This window comes from Rhincodon typus, chromosome 45, assembly GCF_021869965.1.
Source record: "Rhincodon typus isolate 14 chromosome 45, sRhiTyp1.1, whole genome shotgun sequence".
Classification (NCBI taxonomy): Eukaryota; Metazoa; Chordata; class Chondrichthyes; order Orectolobiformes; family Rhincodontidae; genus Rhincodon; species Rhincodon typus.
The window spans coordinates 5,822,186-5,842,505 of NC_063376.1; the positions used below are offsets into that span (position 1 = coordinate 5,822,186).

The following is a 20,320-nucleotide window of genomic DNA, read 5'->3' on the forward strand; positions in this document are numbered from 1 at the left end:
ACAGAGTAAAGCTCCCTCTACATTGTCCCCCATCAAATACTCCCAGGGACAGGGATAGCACGGGGTTAGATACAGAGTAAAGCTCCGTCTGCACTGTCCCCCATCAAACACTCCCCAGGACAGGGACAGCACAGGGTTAGATACAGAGTAAAGCTCTCTCTACACTGTCCCCCATCAAACACTCCCAGGACAGGGACAACACGGGTTTAGATACAGAGTAAAGCTCTCTCTACACTGTCCCCCATCAAACACTCCCAGGACAGGGACAGCACGGGGTTAGATACAGAGCAAAGCTCTCTCTACACTGTCCCCCATCAAACACTCCCAGGACATGGGACAGCATGGGGTTAGACACAGAATAAAGCTTCCTCTACAAAGTCCCCCATCAAACACACCCAGGATAGGGACAGCATGGGGTTAGATACGGAGTAAAGCGCCCTCTACACTGTCCCAATCAAACACTCTCAGGACTGGAACAGCATAGGGCTAGATACAGAGTAAAGCTCCGTCTACGCTTAGCCCATCAACGACTCCCAGGACAAGTACAATACGAGGTTAAATATAGAGGAAAACTCCCTCTACACCCCTGTCCCCATCAAATACTTGTGCAGTCGTAGAGAACTCTAGCAAAGAAAACACCCTTTGGTCCATCGAGTCTATGCCTGTCAAAAACAACCACCTCACTATTCTCTAATCCCATTTCCCAGCACTTGGCCCGCAGCCTTGACATTGCAAGTGCACATCTGAATACTTCTTAAATGTTATGAGGGTTTCTGCCTCTCCCACTCTTACATGCAGTGAGTTCGAGATTCGGACCATCCTCCGGGTGAAAAGGTTTTTTTTAATGTCACGTTTGCTCTAAACCTTCTATCCCTTACCTTAAACTATGCTCCCTGAACATTGATCCGTCCATCAGCAGGGAAAAGTTTCTGTCTACCCTAACAGCACTGTGGGTGTCCCTACACCACACAGACTACCGTGCTTCAAGAAGGCAACTCACCTCCACTTTCTCAAGGGCAATAATGTGCCAGAGACACCCACATCACATGGAAGTTATTTTTAAACATTTTAAATATGAGGGATTTCTGCCTCTACCAGGCAGTGAGTTCAGATTCCCACCATGGTCTGAGTGAAAAGGTTTTTCCTCACATCCCCCGGGTGAAAACAATTCCTTCTTAACTCCTCTCTAACTCTTACAATTACTTCATGTCTCTGCTGCCTGGTTATTGATCTGTCCGCTATATATCTTTCCTATTAAGTCCGTCATAACTTCATACCCCACAACTAAATCTACCTTCAGCCCCTGTGCCAAGGAATCCAATCCCAGCCTTTTGTCACAGGTAAGGTTCTTATTTTTACACTCATTTCTACAAGTGGACAGTGAGGAAAGTTACATCAGACTAACATGGGACCTGGAGATAAGTGTGAGGTGTTGCATTTTTGAGCCAGGGTCAATAGAGATTCTAGAACAAGTGTGCACAGTCTGAGAATTAGGATCAGACTGTTCAGGAGAGATATTGGAAAGCATTTCTAAAGGTTTCAAATTCAGCTCCACAAACAACAGTTGATGCCAATCAGTTGTTAGTTTTAAGTCTGAGATAGATAATGTTTTATTAAGAACATAAGAAATAGGAGCAGGATTAGGCCAACTGGCCCCTCGAGCCTGCCCCACTATTCAATTGTTGCATTTTGGAAAGGCAAATCGGGGCAGAACTTACACACTTCATGGTAAGGTCCTGGCAAGTGTTGCCGAACAAAGAGACCTTGGAGTGCAGGTTCGTAAAAGTGGAGTCACAGGTAGACAGGATAGTGAAGAAGGCATTTGGTACTCCTGCCTTCACTGGTCAGTGTTCTGAGTATAGGAGTTGGGAGGTCATGTTGCAGCTGTACAGGACATTGGTTAGGCCACTTTTGGAATACTATGTTCAATTCTGGTCTCCCTGCTATAGGAAAGGGTTCAGGAAGATTTACAAGGATGTTGCCAGGGTTGGAGCTACAGGGAGAGGCTGAATAGAATGGAGCTATTTTCCCTGGAGCGTTGGAGGCTGAGGGGTGACCTTATAGAGGCTTATAAAATCATGAGGGGCATGGACAGGGTGAATAGCCAAGGCCTTTTTCCCGGGGTAGGGGAATCCAAGACTAGAGGGCATAGGTTTAAGATGAGAGGGGAATGATATAAAAGGGACCTAAGGGGCAACGTTTTCACGCAGAGGATGGTGCATGTTTGGAAAGAGCTGTCAGAGGAAATTGCAGAGGCTGGTACAATTCCAACATTTAAAAAGCATCTGGATGGGTATATGAATAGGAAAGGTTTAGAGGGATATGGACCAAATACTGGCAAATGGGACTAGATTAATTTAGGATGGAAGAGTTGGACTGAAGGGTCTGTTTCCGTGCTGTACATTTCTATGACTCTACAACTCCTCTCTCCTCTCTGCTCTCTTCTGGTAAGGTATGTGTACGTGTATCTTGGAAACAGCAAGGTTTGGAACACCTTGGATCGGGTAACTGCCAGATAGTAGTACAGAGAGGGACAGACAGCAGAGGGTGGCAGGAACGAGGCGCAGGTAAGATACAACCGCTTGAGGAAAGAAATGAGTAGCAATACTGTACCTTGGGGCAGTCTTCTCCAGCGTAACCAGCTCTCACAGTATATGAGCCAATGTCAAACACAAGAGCCCCCACCTCATCTGACAGAGAGAAGACACAATTAGCTGCAGCATTTGAAGACATTGATGGGACACGCAGCATGGGTTGATGGTCCATTCAGTAACAGGACACGCAGCCCCAGTTAACTGTACAGACACCAACAGGACATGAAGCACTGGTTAATGGTGGTGATACCAGCATCTGGTATCATTAGACATTTCATTAATCCTGAGCTGTGCTCCTGCAAGTAACCAGAAATCCCTTGTCTTCAAGCCCAGGTTGCCCACCCACTCCTCTGGTGAGCCCATTTATTTTCTATAATCGCTCTAATTCTGAGCCGTTCTCTTTGACCGAAGAGACAAGAGAGGCAGAAAGGCCTCCTCCTGTTCCAGTGCTCTGCTGGCTGGCAGCCTTTCAAGCTCCAGGCTCTCACAACCCTCTAACCCTGCCACCAGTTACTCCCAGTCCCTGCTGTCAAGTTACTGACCTGTCTTGTAAAGCAATACAACTTTCCTATCCACACTGTCCAAGCCCCTCACCACTCCCTACATCTCCAATGCATCTGCCCCCAGCATCTGTTCCAAAGAACTCAACTCCAGCCTTTCCTCAGAGGTAAAATTCTCCCATTTCTGGCAACATCCCAGCAAACGCAGGGGAGGCAATGGCCTAGTGGTATTATTGCTGGACTGTTAATCCAGAGACATGGAGAAAATTTTGGTGACCTGGGTTTGAATCCTACCACTGCAGATGGTGGAATCTGAATTCAATAAAATATCTGGAATTAGGAATCTAATGATGATGATGAATGCATTGTCAATTGTCGGGGAAAAAACCCACCTGGTTCATGACTGCCCTTTAGGGAAGGAAACTGCCGTCCTTACCTGGTCTGGCCTACAAGTGACTCCAGACCCACAGCAATGTGGTTGACTCTGAAATGCTCTCTGAGCAATTAGGGATGGACAATAAATACTGGCTCAGCCAGTGGCATCCTCATCCCATTAATGGATAAAGGAACTTACTGCATTTCTACCCTCTCATCTCGCTTTCTCACACCAAATCTCGCTCACATATCACCCTGTGACCTTGCTAATCTACATGGTCTGTCTACACCTCAATTTTAAAATCCTCGTCCTTGTTTTCAAATACCTCACTGCCCGCCCTCTGTAAGCACCTCCAGCCATATAAAGCTCCAAAATATCTGCAGTCCTGCAATCCTAGCCTCTTGCCCACCCTCTGATTACCATCGTTCCATCATTGGCGATCATGCCTTCAGCTGGCCTGACCCTTAACCTATGGAATTCCCTCCCTAAATTTCTCAGTCTCTCTCTCTCTCTCACCTTTGAGATGATCCTTAAAATCAGCTTTTTTGACAGAGCTGCCCTTTCTAGCCCCTTAGTGCCTCAAATTTGGTTTGAGATCATTCTTAGGAAATATCTCAGGGACATCGAAGTTAGAGGCACAATGTAAATGCGTGTTGTTATTGTACTAACCAACTGTATTAGGTGCAGTTCGCTAGCATGGTCACTAGTTTACCTCCCAGTGCCTGTCCAACTGGGAGCAACGGACCCTAAATCTATCACAGGATGAGCAGGAATCTTTTGAGAGGGTTCCAGAACAAGAAGGGGACAAATCAGCCAAGGGCTCTGGCTGCTGAACTGGGGCTGGCAGGAACAGCGGCGTAGTGACAATATCACTGGGCTGGTCATCCAGAGGTAGAGGCTAATGCCGTAGTGAGCCTCAGCTCTTCAATTTCAACTCATGAATAAACATGGAATTAAAAGTGGTAATTCTGAAACCATTCTAACAACCCACTCGTGTCTTTTAGGGAAAGAAATCTGCCGTCCTTACCCAGTCTGGCCTACACGTGACTCCAGACCCACAGCCATGTGGCTATTTGTAACGGCCGTCCAAAGTGGATGAGGAAGCTATGAAAGGAAAGTCAAAAAGCCAGCCTTGGCACTGCAAACGACAAAGGCACCTCCAGCCTTGCAAAAAAAAAGTCCTCCTTTCTAATCCCTGGAGGCGGGAGGGCTGTCACACACTGACCTGCCATATCTTATAACCAATGTACCACGCACCTCCATCACCAACCCTGGGTTGGTCCTGCCAGAGGTGATGGCACAGTGGGCTGTGGAGGGATTGCCCCTCAACATTGAATCCCTCTGGACCTCAGGAAATCTCACTGCATCAAACATGGGCGGGAAAACCCCCTGTTGTTTACCACTTCCCACCACCCCTCCCCCTTAGCTGTTGAATCCACCATGTTGAAAAGCAATTGGAACAGCTACTGATGGTTGGCAGGGGCATAGAATGGGTGTGGGGTCTGTGATATACATTACTGAGAGTGGCCCGGTCTGACTAGTACCAGGCTAACTAAGGACACAGAGCTGCACAGCACGGAAAACGACCCTTTGGTCCAACTCTTCCATGCCGACCAGATATCCTAAATTCATCTAGTCCCATTTGCCAGCTTTTGGCCCATTTCCCTCTAAACACTTCCTATTCATGTACCCATCCCGATCCCTTTTAAATTTTGTAATTGTACCAGCCTCCACCAGTTCCTCTGGCAGCTTATTCCATACATGCACCACCCTCTGTGTGAAAATGTTGCACCTCAGGTCCCTTTTAAATCTTTCCCCTCTCACCTCAAACCTATGCCCCTGTAGTTTTGGACTACCCTACCTTGGGAAAAAAAACCTTGACTATTCACCCTCTCCATGCCCCTCCTGATTTTATAAATTTTTATAAACCATCCCTCAGCCTCTGATGCTGTACGGAAAATAGCCCTGGCCTGTTCAGCCTCTCCCTATAACTCAAATCCTCCAATCCCAGAAACATCCTTGTAAATCTTTTCTGAACACTTTCAAGTTTAACAACATCTTTCCTATAGCAGGGAGACCAGAATTGAACGCAGTATTCCAAAAGTGGCCTAACCAATGTCCTGTACAGCTGCAACATGACCTCCCGACTCCTATACTCAATGTACTGCCCAATAAAGGCAAGTATACTGAACTCATTCTTCACCGCCCTGTCTACCTGCGACTCCACTTTCAATGAACTATGAACCTGCACCCCAAGGTCTCCTTGCTCGGCAACTCTCCCAAAGGGACCTACCATTAAGTGTATAAGTCCTGCCCTGATTTGCCTTTCCAAAATGCAGCACCTCACACTTACCTAAATCAAACTCGCTCTGCCACTCCTCGGCTCCACATCTTCAAGATTCATGAAGTGGGGGGCGATGAATGAAACAATTTCACCTCACCCAGTTACCAGACTACCTCTTGCAGAGGCATCTGCCTGTGACAGTATTGGTAGCAATGGCTACTGTACGGTCCAGGCCTCCTATCATAGCTGATCTGTAACTAAGGTCTATATGTCTGCCTTCAGCATATGTCCCCGAATACAACACTTCCTAAACTCTTTCCCGCTGTGACATTCATCTTGAGGCCTTGAAAACTGTTGCATCGGTCAGGGTCGCAGAGAACTAACAAGAGCAAAGGGGGGGGAAGGGAGGGACCTTGTGAGGGAAAGCGGCCTATGAGAGGGGGGCCGCTTTCCCTCACAAGGTTGGAACTCCATGGCAACCATTGCTGGTGACCCCAAAATTCTGCCCAGGATCTCACTTCCCAGCTTTCGGAACATCCCCTACGTTCATACCTTGAGTTAACAGAAATATTTTGACCTCAGTTTTCAAATCGACAATTGATTCAGCATCAGTTGTGGGAGACTGTTAGACCACAGCCCTGAGGGCAGCACAGTGGCTCAGCAGTTAGTGCGAGCCACCTCACAGCGTCAGGGACTCCTACTTGACTCCACCCTTGGGTGACTGTCTGTGTAGAGTTTACACATCCTCCTCATGTTTGTGTGGGCTTCCTGCGGGTACTGTGGTTTCCTCCCATAGTCCAAAGATGTGCAGGTTAGGGTGGAATGGCCTTGCTAAATTGTCCCCTAGTGTGGGTTAGTCATGGGAATTGCAGGGAAAAGGGTGGGGGGAATGTGGACACAATGAACCAAATGACCTGCCCCCACACTGTAGGAATTCTAGATCCCCGACAAACACAAATAGTTCATATCGACCCTATACTCTGCCCTTTAGCTCTTAAAAACTTATAAAAGCTCAGTCTTTTAAATTCTGGGGAACACAACCCAGTATGTGCAATCTCTCCTCACGATATACCTCTTGAAGTCCAGGGATCATTCTGGTGAATCAAGGCGGCACCTCCTCCAAAGCCAATGTCTCCTTCCTGAGGCAATTGACTCCAAATGTGGTCTACCCAGGGCTTTGTATTTCTGAATTACATCTTCTGCCTCCTTATAATCTGTATTGAAGGCCGAAACTAAGGCTTCTCCAGAGCAATGAAAGTCAATATAGGATTTGAGTGACGTTTTCAAGACATTAAGGGGTCCAGGTAGAACACTGGATAAGGAGGAACTATATTTCGGCTGGGCGGTGAGTTTAGAATGTCTAAAGATCAGAGCAGGACCCTTTCTGAGTGAAATGAGGGAACAGTTCTAAAGGCAAAGGGTGCGGGAAGTTTGGAATTTCTCTTCCACAAATGACAGTTGTCAATTTGCAAACTGAGATGGATAGATTTTTTGTTAACCCTATATATTTAAGGCAGGGCTTCCCAAAGTGGTGGTCATGACTCCCAAATGGGGATCCAGATTGAAGTCCTAGCTTTGGAAGTTGCGAGGCAGCAGTGGCGCTTCAAGTGAGCTCTAACAACCAAGGTCTCACTCTAATAGGTTCAAGGCCTGACAGGTTCGTTCCCCTCCCACCCTCGCTCTGACAGGTCTCCCCTGACCATTTTACCTCAAGCTGCTCTCTCGATTCTCACTGAGGGGCTTGTGACACATCCCAGGTCACGAAATAGGGTCGCTGTGGGAAAGGGGTTTGTGGAAGCCAAATGTTAAGAGATTACAGGGCTCAGGTTCAGTGACAGACTAGCCGTGATCGACACCAAAGATTGTCTGTTTCTGGGACAGTGCTGTCCACAGTTCTTCTTCACAAGAACAATCCCAGAATGGAACAACAAAAGAAACTGTCATGCTCCCCGTCACTTGAAAGCGCCAAGATTGTCAGGTTTTTTTTAAGGTTTTCATTATCATGATGACTCATGCCCACTTTAGCCACTTCGCCTGTGATACCATCACCACTAAGCAGCTGAATGGCTTTTTCCCATTCCCAGGCAAGGCCTGAAGCCCAGCACGGGGCACCGCAAGAGCAGAACAGGCCTTTGATCTGTGTTCAACCATTACATAGAGGAACAGAAGTCAGCTATTCAGTCTGCTCCACCATTCAATGCTTGATCCACTGTCCTGCCTGTTCCCCATAACCTTCAATCACCTCCCTGATTTACAAATCTGTCTCAACAGCCCTCTGTGATAAAGAATTCCACACATTCGTTACCCTCTGGGAGAAGAAATTCCTCCCCATCTCTGTCTTAAATGTGCAACCCCTTTTTCTGAGATTATGCTCTCTGGTTCTAGACTGTCTATTCAATCTTCAGTGATCCCCATTCTAATATGGGGCCTGAATTCTGAGCACACAGGTTCCCATCACAAATCCACCGCTTCCTCCCGAGAAAAAAAATACATTCAAACCCATTGACAAGTTCAAACATAATAAGACACGAAATCGACTCCATCTCATCCACTTCCCGAAATAAAACCCCTGCCCATGCAACACAATGGTCTCGAATTAAAAGTGCACAACCGTAAAAGCCCCAACGGGGCTTCTTAAAGCAAGCTTGCACCCATTCCCCCACCCCCCAAAAAACAATCACATCAATGTCACAGAATGCAACATCCACAGCAAATCGGACGCTGCTTTTTCTTCTTTTTACCTCCTCCATACACCCCGCCGCTCATCGTTGCTAAAAAAAAATATTTTGCTTTAATTTTGTAATGTGCAAAGATATTTGCAGCCGCGGCGAATTAAGGAGCAGGAGAGTGACGCTTTGATCACGATTTGCCTTTCCACAGATCGAAATAAAGGGTGCAGAAGAGAGATAAAGCGAGTACAAACAGACAGACAGACACAGAGAGAGAGAGAGAGAGAGAGAGAGAACTGGAGGCGCTTCCTCCTTTTCCGAGCCGCTAATGTGCTCCTCCCAGTGTCACAGAGGCACTTGGCAGCGAAATATTAAAGGCGTAGGTAACACCAAACGGAAACAAGACAACAAGGGGTCTGTAACAGCTCAGGAATGCCACCGGCTGGGGGTTCAGGTCTCTAGGAGGGATGGGGAACTTACTGTTTTAATCAGGAAGGGATATAGGGGAAAAGGCAGGAAAGTGAATTTGAGGGTAATGGGATGTCACTGAAAAGATGGGCTGAAAAGAAGTTGCATTTACCACAGCCAGTGAACATACAACATAAAAGGTAGGAGCAAATTACGGCAGATGCTGGAATCTGTATTGAAAACAAGAAATGCTGGAGATCACAGCGGGTCAGGCAGCATCCATGGAGAGACAGCAAGCTAACATTTCGACTGTAGATGACTCTCCATCAGATTCAAAACATTAGCTTGCTTTCTCTTGATTCGAGTCATCTAGACTCAAAATGTTAGCTTGCTTTCTCTCCATAGAAACATAGAAAATAGGTGCAGAAGTAAGCCATTCGAGCCTGCACCATCATTCAGTATGATCATGCAATTTCAGTATCCTATTCCCACTTTCTCTCTCCATACCCCTTGATCCCTTTAGCCACAAGGGCTACGTCCAACTCCCTCTTGAATATAAAAACCGAAAAAAACTGTGGATCCTGTAAATTAGAAACAAAAACAGAAATTGCTGGAAAAGCTCAGCAGGTCTTGCAGCATTTGTGGAGAGAAATCAGAGTTAATGTTTTGGGTTGAGTGACCCTTCCTCAGAACCTCTTGGGCATATCTAATGAACTGGCCCCAGTAGCTTTCTGTAATAGAGAATTCCACAGCTTCACAATTCTGAGTGAAGAAATTTTTCCTCATCTCAGTCCTGAATGGCTTACTCCTAATCCTGTAAACTGCGTAGTCAATGTCTTTGGGAATCTGTGGAGGAGACGTAGCCAGGAGCGAGGGAATTCTTTCCTCTTTCGAAACATAGAAACTAGGAGCAGGATTAGGCCATTCAAGTTCTTCGAGCCTGCTCCGCTATTCAATATGATCCTCTATCTCAATGATAGATTCCTGCTTTTGTCCCCAATCCCTTAATGCCTTTATCTGTATAAAATATATTTGTTTCTTTCTTGAATATATTCAACGACTTGGTCTGCAACATCTTCTGTGCTGGAGAGTTTCACAGCTTCATTACCCCTTACGTGAAAAAAATCTTTCCTTGTCTCTGACCGAAATGGTCTACCCTTTTTCCTTTAACTGTATCCCCTGGTTTGGGCTTACATCTCTTGGAATTTTTTAAGGATAGAGTAGATAAGGGGGAGCCAGCGGATGTGATTTAATTGGATTTTCAGAATGCTTTCTATAAGGTCTCACAGAAGAGATTAGCATGTCAAATTAAAGCACATGGGATTGGGGTTCGTGTTGTGACACAGATTCAGAACTGATTGTCCGACAGGAAACAAACAGAAAACATAAAAAGCGTCCTTTTGCGGATGGCAGGCAGTGACAAGTGAGGTACCACCAGGACCAGTGCCTAGACCCCAGATATTTACAATATATATTAAAGATTTAGTTGAGGGAGTCAAAAGTAATATCTCCAAGTTTTCAAATGACACAAAGCTGGGCAGAAGGGTGAATGGAGAGAAGGATGCCAAGTAGTTTTAATATGAATTGGACAAGTGGGCAAATGCATAGCAGAGAAGTAAGTATGAAGAAATTTAAGATTATCCACTATGGTAGCAAAAACAGGAGGACAGATTACTATCTGGATGGTGATAGCTTGGCAAAGAGGCAGATGCAATGAGACCTAGGTGTCTTTGTACACCAATCACTGAAAGTAAGCATGCAGGTTCAGTGGGTGGTGAAGAAGGCAAATGATATGTTAGCCTTTGTAGTGACAGGATTTGAATAAAGGAGCAAGAATGTCTTGTTGCAATACAATGGATTCACATCATTAGACTCTTAGTTTTAGATTTTTATTAGATTCAAACTCTGTAACTAAGAGTCCAGTCCTGACCATGAATCCATTGTTGATTGTCAGAAAAACCCATCTGGTTCAGTAGTGTCCTCGAGGGAAGGCAACTACCATCCTCACCTAGGCTGGCCTACATGTGACTCCAGACCTGCAGCAACGTGGTTGACTCTGGCAATGGGGAAAATGCAGTGATTCTGACGTATGAAGAGACACTGAATAGATTAGGACTATGTTTACTGGGGCTTAGAAGAACAAGGGGGGATTTTATAGAAACCTGCAAAATTCTAATAGGACTAGACAGGCAGGAAGGATGTTCCCAATAACCAGGCAGTCCAGAAGCAGGGGTCACAGCCTAAGGATACAGGGTGGACTGTTTTGAACTGAGCCAATGCAGTGGACCCTTGTTGCACTCGATCAAAAGCATACAAGGAGATCACGAGTGTCCACCAGTCTCCAGATGCAGTGCCATCTAATCCTCATCGTTATAACATACATGACAGCTAACAGGCCATTGTCACTGGCACCTGACAACCTTCCATCACCGTCAGGCAATGGACACACAGTGAATCAAATCCTTTGGGGCCTGGGGAGCTTCATATGCTGCACCTTTGCTGTTAACTGAGCAGAGCCAATTCCTGAGAAGTGGGATCAGCCACTATCACCTTATAATGGCGGCCAGCATCTCATAATTGGCCAGAGCTGGCACCACCTTATAATGCTAGGTAGGTTCTGGCATATCATGGGGATACTTGCTACCACTAGTTTAATTTGGAGTTTTCATTTTGGGATTTAATTTAGATAAACGCGGGGTATTGCATTTTGGTAAAACAAACAGGGGCAGGACTTACGCAATTAAAAGTAGGGCCTTGGATAGTCTTGTAGAACAGAGAGACCTAGGGGTTTAAGTGCATAATTCTTTGAATTATAGAGATGGGGAAGTTAAGATGGTGTTTAGCATGCTTGCCTTCATTGCTCAGACCTTTGAGTGTAGGAGTTGGGACATTATGTTGAGGTTGTACAGGACGTTGGTGAGGCCTCTTCTGGAGCACTGTGTCCAGTTCTGGTCACTATGTTATAGAAAGATATTACTAAGCTGGAGAGGGTTCAGAAGAGATTTCCTAAGATATTGCCAGGTATAGAAGGTTTGAGTTATAGTGAAGGGCTGGATACGCTGGGACCTTTTTCAATGGTGCGTAAGAGGTTGACAGGCAACCTTATAGAAGTTTATAAAATAATGAGGGGTATAGATAGAGTTAACAGTAGTTGTCTTTTCCCTAGAATGGGGTTTTCAAGACTAGAGGGCACATCTTTAAGATGAGAGGAGAGAGATTGAAAAAAGACAGGAGAGGCAAATCTTTTACACAGAGGGCGGTTCGTGCGTGGAATGAACTGCCTAAGGAAGTTGTGGATGCGGCTACATTTGGATAAGTACATGAAAAGGAAAGGTTTGGAGGGATACGGGATGTGGAGATGCCTGTGTTGGACTGGGGGAGACAAAGTCAGAAGTCACAGGACAGCAAGGTAAAGTCCAACAGGTTTATTTGAAATCACAAGCTTTTGGAGCGCTGTTCCTTCATCAGGTGAAAAAGGAGCAGTTGATGAAGGAGCAGCGCTTCGAAAGCTTGTGATTTCAAATAAACCTGTTGGGCTATAACCTGGTGTTGTGTGACTTCTGAGTTTGGAGGAATACAGGACAAGTACAGGTAGGTGGGACTAGGTTAATTTGGGATAATGGTCGGCATGGACTGGTTGGACTGAAGGTCTGTTTCCGTGCTGTACGACACTATGACTGCAGTGCTTCTTGCTCACTTTAGTATGGGCCACGTGGGGAAGGATGTCCACATGATGTCTTAGGCATAAGAATTGCTCAATCCTGATGAACAGCAAATGGTTTTATCACATATTATTCAATAAAACATAGAACTGTACAGCACAGGAACGAGTCCTTTGGCCTGCAATGTTGCGCCGAACATGATGCCAAATTAAACTAATCCCTGTTGCCTGCACATAGTCCATATCCCTCCATTCCTTGCATGTTCATGTACTTATCTAAAAGCTCCTTAAACGTCCCTATCGTATCTGCTTCCACCAAAACTCCTGGCAGTGCATTCCAGACTCCTACCACTCACAGTGTAAAAATCTTGCCCCTCACTTCTGCTTTCAGCTTTCTCCCCTCACCTTAAATGCATGTCTCCTAGCATTAGACATTTCAACTCTGGTAAAAAGATTCTGACTGTCAACTCTATCTATGCATCTCATAATTTTATAGACTTCTATCAAGTCTCTCCTCAGCCTCCGCCACTCCAGAGAAAACAGCCCGAGTTTTTCTAGCTCGTCCTTATAGCTCATACTTCCAATTCAGGCAGCATCCTGTGAAATCTCATCTGCACCCTGTCCAAAGCCTCCACATCCTTCCTATAATGTGGCAACCAGAATTGAATGCAACACTCTGAAGTGCAGCCTAACCAAAGTCTTATAAAACATAGAACATAGAACATTACAGCGCAGTACAGGCCCTTCGGCCCTCCATGTTGCGCCGACCTGTGAAACCAATCTGAAGCCCATCTAACCTACACTATTCCATTATCATCCATATGTTTATCCAATGACCATTTAAATGCCCTTAAAGTTGGCGAGTCTACTACTTTTGCAGGCAGGGCATTCCACGCCCTTACTACTCTCTGAGTAAAGAACCTACCTCTGACATCTGTCCTATATCTATCACCCCTCAATTTAAAGCTATGTCCCCTCGTGCTAGCCATCACCATCCTAGGAAAAAGGCTCCCACTGTCCACCCTATCTAATCCTCTGATCATCTTGTATGTCTCTATCAAGTCACCTCTTAACCTTCTTCTCTCTAACGAAAACAGCCTCAAGACCCTCAGCCTTTCCTCATAAGACCTTCCCTCCATACCAGGCAACATCCTGGTAAATCTCCTCTGCACCCTTTCCAATGCTTCCACATCCTTCCTTTAATGCGGTGACCAGAACTGTACGCAATACTCCAAGTGCGGCCGCACCAGAGTTTTGTACAGCTGCAACATGACCTCATGGCTCCGAAACTCAATCCCTCTACCAATAAAACCTAACATATTGTACGCCTTCTTAACAACGCTATCAACCTGGGTGGCAACTTTCAGTGATCTATGCACATGGACACCGAGATCTTTCTGCTCATCCACACTACCAAGAATCTTACCATTAGCCCAGTACTCTGTATTCCTGTTACTCCTTCCAAAGTGAATCACCTCACACTTTTCCGCATTAAACTCCATTTGCCACCTCTCAGCCCAGCTCTGCAGCTTATCTATGTCCCTCTGTAACCTGCAACATCCTACCGCACTATCCACAACTCCACCAACTTTGGTGTCATCCGCAAATTTACTAACCCATCCTTCTACGCCCTCATCCAGGTCATTTATAAAAATGACAAACAGCAGTGGCCCCAAAACAGATCCTTGAGGTACACCACTAGTAACTGAACTCCAGGATGAACATTTCCCATCAACCACCACCCCCTGTCTTCTTACAGCTAGCCAATTTCTGATCCAAACCGCTAAATCACCCTCAATCCCATGCCTCCGTATTTTCTGCAATAGCCTACCATGGGGAACCTTATCAAACGCTTTACTGAAATCCAAATACACCACATCAACCGCTTTACCCTCATCCACCTGTTTGGTCACCTTCTCGAAGAACTCAATAAAGCTGCAACATGACATCCTGACTCTTGTACTCAATTCCCTGACCAATAAAGGCAAGCATGCCATACGCCTTCTTTACCATCCTATCTACTTGTTATGGCCACTTTTAGGGAGCTATGGACTCGAACCCCAAGATCCCTCTGTGCTTCAATGCTGTTCAGAGTCCTGCCATTAACTGTATACCTTTCCATAACATTTGATCTCCCAAAGTGCAGCACCTCACACTTGCACATATTAACCTCATCTGCCATTTCCCCATCCATATCTGCAACTGATCTATATCCAGCTGTATCCTTTGACAACCTTCTACACTATCCACAATTCTACCCATCTTTGTGTTATCTGCAAATTTACTAAACTTACTAACACTCCCATCTACATTTTTATCTAAGCCATTTATATATATCACAAACAGCAGAGGTCCCAGTACAGTTACAACACTGGTATATACCCTACAATGTGGAAAATTGCCCAAGTGTGTCTTGTACATAAAAAAAAGGACAAATCCAACCCGGCCAATTACCGCCCCATCAGGCTACTGTCGATCATCAGTAAAGTGATGGAAGGTGTCACTAACAGCGCTATCAAGCAGCACTTGCTCAGCAATAACCTGCTCAGTGATGCCCAGTTTGGGTTCCTCCAGGGCCACTCAGCTCCTGACCCCATTACAGCCTTGGTTCAAACATGGACAGAAGAGTTGAATTCCTGAGGTGAGAGTGACAGCCGTTGACATCAAGGCTGTGTTCGACCGAGTGTGGCATCAAGGAGCCCCAGCAAAACTGGAATCAATGGGTATCGGGTGCAAACTCTCCGATGGTTAGGGTCATACCTGACAGATTGGAAGATATTCGTGGTTGTGGTCAGTCATCTCAGCTCCAGGACATCTCTGCAGGAGTTCCTCAGGGTAGTGTACTAGGCTCAATCATCTTCAGCTGCTTCATCAATGACCTTCCCTCCATCCTATTTAGGGACGGACAATAGCTTAGTGGTATTATCACTGGACAGTTAATCCAGAGACCCAGATAATGTTCTGGGGTCCCAGGTTCGAATCTTGCCATGGCAGGTGGTGGAATCTGAATTCAATAAAATATCTGGAATTAAGAATCTAAGGATGACCACGAACCTATTGTCGATTGTCGGGAAAAACCCCTCTGGTTCACTAATGTCCTTTAGGGAAGGAAACTGCCATCCTTACCTGGTCAGACCTATATGTGACTCCAGACCCACAGCAATGTGGTTGACTCTAAACTGCCCTCTGGGCACTTAGGGATGGGCAATAAATGCTGTGTGGTCAGCGATACCTTCATCCCATGAATGAATAAAGAATAAATGAATAAAGGACCCCCTGCAAGTTCCCCTCTGAGCCACTCACCATCCAGACTTGGAAATATATCACCGTTCCTTCACTGTTGCTGGCTGAAAATCCTGGAATTCCTTCCCTAATGGCATTGCGGGTCAACCCACAGCAGGAGGACTGCGGTGGTTCAGTAAGGCAGCTCATCACCACCCTCTCAAGGGCAACTAGGAATGGGTAAGAAATGTTGGCCAGCCAGCAACACCACATCCCACAAATGAATAAAAAAATCCTCATTTCCATTGATATCGATATAAGGGGCCTACCAATGGCCTAGAGTGATGTGGCTATCTTCCTCTGCCATCATCTAGTGTTTCCTATGCTTGAACACCTATTTCTGCAGCCGTCATATTAGTCTTAGAAGGACTTGTTAAAATTTGTTCACGGACTGTGGGCGCTATCTTGTATGCCCATCCCCCAGTACCCTGGAGAAGACGGTGATGAGCTGCCATCTTAAGCCATCACATTCCTTGGGGTGTAAGCATCGTTGAAGCTGCACTTTGGATGTCTTACTGGTCAATGGACCACCGCACAGAATAATCCTTGGAGGAATATGACCGTTCTCCATCCTATAAAAACCAGCAGAGATGCCATTGCTTGATGAGTGCCAACACGCACGGGAGATTAGCCGCTATGTGAAACTGCCGTAACAGCCACATTGAGAGCATGACACAGACAGCAAGGATGCCAAGTGGTTGAGCTTGGTTTCTTGCCAGCTGTAAACTTGGCTATGTTTGCCAGCTGGACACGATGATGCTGAGAACACAGGGCCAGCAACTTGTTTCCAAGCCTCAAGTTAACGTGACTTTCCGTGCATGTTTTGTGTGTTGGCCACAGCTGCTGGCTGTTTTACCAACGTATGCGATCTCTATCACTACTGTTTCAGAGAGCTACCTGTGTCCACTGCGAGAAGAGAGGCTCAGGAGAAAGAGGGAGGATAGGTGGTTAGGGTGGGGAGAGTGAATCCAGTCCACAATTCATACATCAACAGGGTGGGCCAGGCAGATTCAGTGATAACACTCGGAAGGGATTGAGATAAGCATTTGCTGGGAGGCGGATCAGAAGAGCAGGGCCGAGTGTGGCTGAATGATCCTACCCCTCCCCAGGGTCATAATGGGCCAAATGGCTCCCCCCACCTTCCCACATTTCTGCTGTCCATCCACTTGCGCTGCTGGCGCCCCCAGGTGGATTAAATATGTCACGACAACCAATGGGGAGGGTGGGGAACTGGAAGCTAAGACACGCCCCTCCCTGCAGCTGATTGGATGCTCCAGATGCAGGGTTCTGATTGGCTTCTGTGGCACTTGACCACTTTGATGGACAGCTGGGCCTCCCCCAATCAAACTGTGTGGGGTTTCCACCCTGTCGCTGACAAGGGCTCATTCCATCCAGCTCTGACCAGTGCAAGGAGAGGCAGTGAGACTGAGCAGAGGTAACCTATAATTATTAATACAGAAGGAGAGACATCTATCTTCAGAGGCCACACCAAATTTAAAAAAAAGGATAAAGAAAATCTCACCAGCCCTTCTCCACGACAGAAACAAGCTTCCAGCAATAAAGGTAAACTATCCAATTGTCATGATTCAGATCCTTTCATTAGGATGTTTTTTTTTTCCCTGTTCCTAGCAGGAGAGAAAATTCACCTTTGTATGCGTCCAAATGCTTCTGTTTGAGATGCAGCGCATGACCTTTTCATGAATGTCCACTAATCTTAATTCTTTAGAACTGACAGGGGAGGGTCGTGTTCATAAGGATGTTAGGTCGATGCTAAATGTGGAAGGAGCTGTTTGGGCACAAGGTGGTGGATGGAGGCCGGATGCAGGGACAATGTGAGTTGCCCCTCGATTGACAACTGACGACAGGGTTGATCAGTATCCAAGACGATTAACTCCCAATTTGAGAAAGGGCTACTTGTGATTCTGCAGTTGCTGTGTGTTCCCATCCATTTTATATAATACTCTGCCTTCTGCATGTGTCAGGGATGATTATAGAGACCGAGCACAAGCTGGGGAATCATCTGCTGAGCCTTTCCAGCATCACAGTCCCCAAGGGTGTGTTGTTAACTATTTGCTGCTGTGTCTCATGCTCACGCAAGAAGGTGGTCAATTCAAGCCCCCAACAACTGGAGGTATTCAACCCAACTCTTTGCCCTGGAAATCCACTGTGGCGTGAAAAAGATCCCACGGTCACTGTTTGGCAGAGAGGGTGTTGATGAGGGGGAGGGGTGAAAGTGTTTCCCCACCCCCTCCGCTGCCCCGCCCCCTGGGGTATCTGGGAGCTATCCTCCATTAGAACAGAATAGAATCCCCTGCAGTGTGAAAGCAGGTCATTCGGCCCTTCAAGTCCACACCAACCGTCCGAAGAGCATCCCACCCAGACCCACCCCACCGCTGTAACCCTGCATTCCCCATGGCTAACCCACCTAGCCTGCATACCACTGAATGCTATGGGACAGTTTAGCATAGCCAATGCACCTAACTTGCACATCTTCAGACTGTGGGAGGAAGCCCACGCAGACACAAGGAAAGTGTGCAAACTCCACACACACACAGAGGCTGAAATCGAACCTGGGTCAGCAGTGCTACTGGTTGCCGAGCTTACGGCTGTTTGCGGGATCTTGCTGTGCATCAGCATTTTCCATGGCGATGACACTTGCAGAAGAGCTTTGTTGGCTGCAAAAGCACTCCGGGATGCCCCGCATTTGGGAAAGGTGCCACGGAAATGCAACTGTCTGGGAGTTCAGAGCCTGGCCGAGCCCCTCCATCTGGATTGTGTCTGGAACGACAACGGAAAATTGCTCGGGGAAACCCGCCAGGGTCTGACGTCAAGATAACAAGGTGTAGAACTGGATGAACACAGCAGGCCGAGCAGGAAGGCTGACGTTTCGGGCCTAGACCCTCCTTCAGAAATGGGGAAGGGGGTTCTGAAATAAATAGGGAGAGAGTGGGAGGCGGATAGAGGAGAGGATAGGTGGAGAGGAAACAAACAGGTCGAAGAGGCGGTGATGGAGCCAGGAAAGGTGAGTGTAGGTGGGGAGTTAGGGAGGGGATAGGTCAGTCCAGGGAGGACGGACAGGTCAAGGGGGCGGGATGAGGTTGGTCGGTAGGAGATGGAGGTGCGGCTTGGGGTGGGAGGAAGGACAGGTTAGGGAGGCAGGGACGAGCTGGGCTGGTTGCCGTCTGCAGGAGAGGAGCAGAAAGGGGAGGGTGAGGTGCCGAGGGAGAATCGAGATCACAGGTGTCACAGAACAAGAGGCAAAGGGAGCAGTAATGGTTGCAAGTGAGATTCAAAGCAACAGCGGCGGGGAATGATCTCTCTGGCGTTAATTTGGATGGTCAGTTGGTTCCAGTCCTAGAGAATTCGGAAAGTTGCCTGGTTATGGCAGTGGCTGGAATAATGTCAGCATTGAGGTGGCTTTGAGAGCAGCGGTGTTCTCCGTCCGGTCAACTGGGGCTGCTTCAGCGTGCTTCCTCCCTCGGTGTTGTATCCTCAGGGAACAGTTTTTGGTGGCAACATCTGTAGCCACTTAGGAAACCAAGAAGCCATGTGATTTGTGTGATTTATTTCTTTTTCTACTTTATGTAATTAAAATACTACCGGCTTAAACACACTTCACTGTGTATTTTCATAAATACATGGTACAATAAATTATTACCAATATTAACTCTGTTTCTCTCTGCACAGATTTGTTGGTCTCACAGGTTAGATAATGCGTTCCAATTAGAACATGAGTGTTCAAGTACAGTGTAGAGAGAGCTTTACACTGCACCTGTTCTACAGACTGTTTGATGAGGGAACAGTGTAGAGGGAGCTTAATTCTGTATTTAATCCTGTCCTGGGAGTGTTTGATGGGGACAGTGTAGAGGAAGCTTTACTCTGTATCTAACCCTGTGCTGCCCCTGTCCTGGGAGTGTCTGAAAGGAATAGTGTAGAGGAAGCTTTATTTTCAGTTTAAGAGTACAGGGAGCTTTACTCAGTAGCTAATATTGTATTGTCTCTAACCTTGGGAGTGTTTGATGGGGACAGAGTAGATGAAGCTTTACTCTGTATCTAACCCCATGCTGTCCCTGTCCTGGGAATGTTTGATGGAGAACAGGTAGAATGACATTTACTTTCTGTTTAAAAATGTAGAGGAGTTTTACTCTGCTCTGACCTATATTTCAAGAAGGAGTTAAATATAATTCTCAGGGCTAAAGGGATCAAAGGGTATGGGGAGAAAATGGGGGAAAAAGGTGCTGAGTTGGATGATCAGCCAGAATCACATTTAACGGTGAAGCAAGCTTGAAGGGCTGAATTGCCTCCTCCTATTTTTCATGTTTCTATGTTTACTCTGTATCTAACCCTGCACTGTATGTGGCCTGGGAGATGTTGTATAGGGTAGTGGTTCTGAAGGAGTTAATGTTCATATTAATTGTCTGCATTCTGTTATGGACCAGACTGAAACCCCCTCAACATATTCAGAAGATAGTCTAGACCCTAACTTTTTCGTAGTTTAAAGGTGCTGTGTTCTGGATGCAATTCAATTGGTCAAATCACTGGATTT

General features: G+C 46.4%; 1 protein-coding gene across 2 annotated transcripts in view; it reads right to left on the bottom strand.

The window, feature by feature from the left end:
• Window positions 1–19,315, bottom strand: part of LOC109938228 (actin-like protein 6B) — a 53,961-nt gene extending 34,646 nt beyond the window's left edge. The window contains exons 1-2 of one of the 2 annotated variants that reach the window (XM_048619978.1): window positions 18,345–19,315; window positions 2,614–2,690 (exon numbers count right to left, since the gene is read on the bottom strand). In XM_048619978.1, the coding sequence (XP_048475935.1) occupies window positions 2,614–2,690; window positions 18,345–18,411 (144 nt within the window). In that variant the 5' untranslated portion in view covers window positions 18,412–19,315. Of the gene's footprint in view, window positions 1–2,613; window positions 2,691–8,495; window positions 8,686–18,344 lie in introns of those variants that run through there. The other variant, XM_048619980.1, reaches the window with a different exon arrangement.
• Between the last annotated feature and the right edge of the window lie 1,005 nt (window positions 19,316–20,320).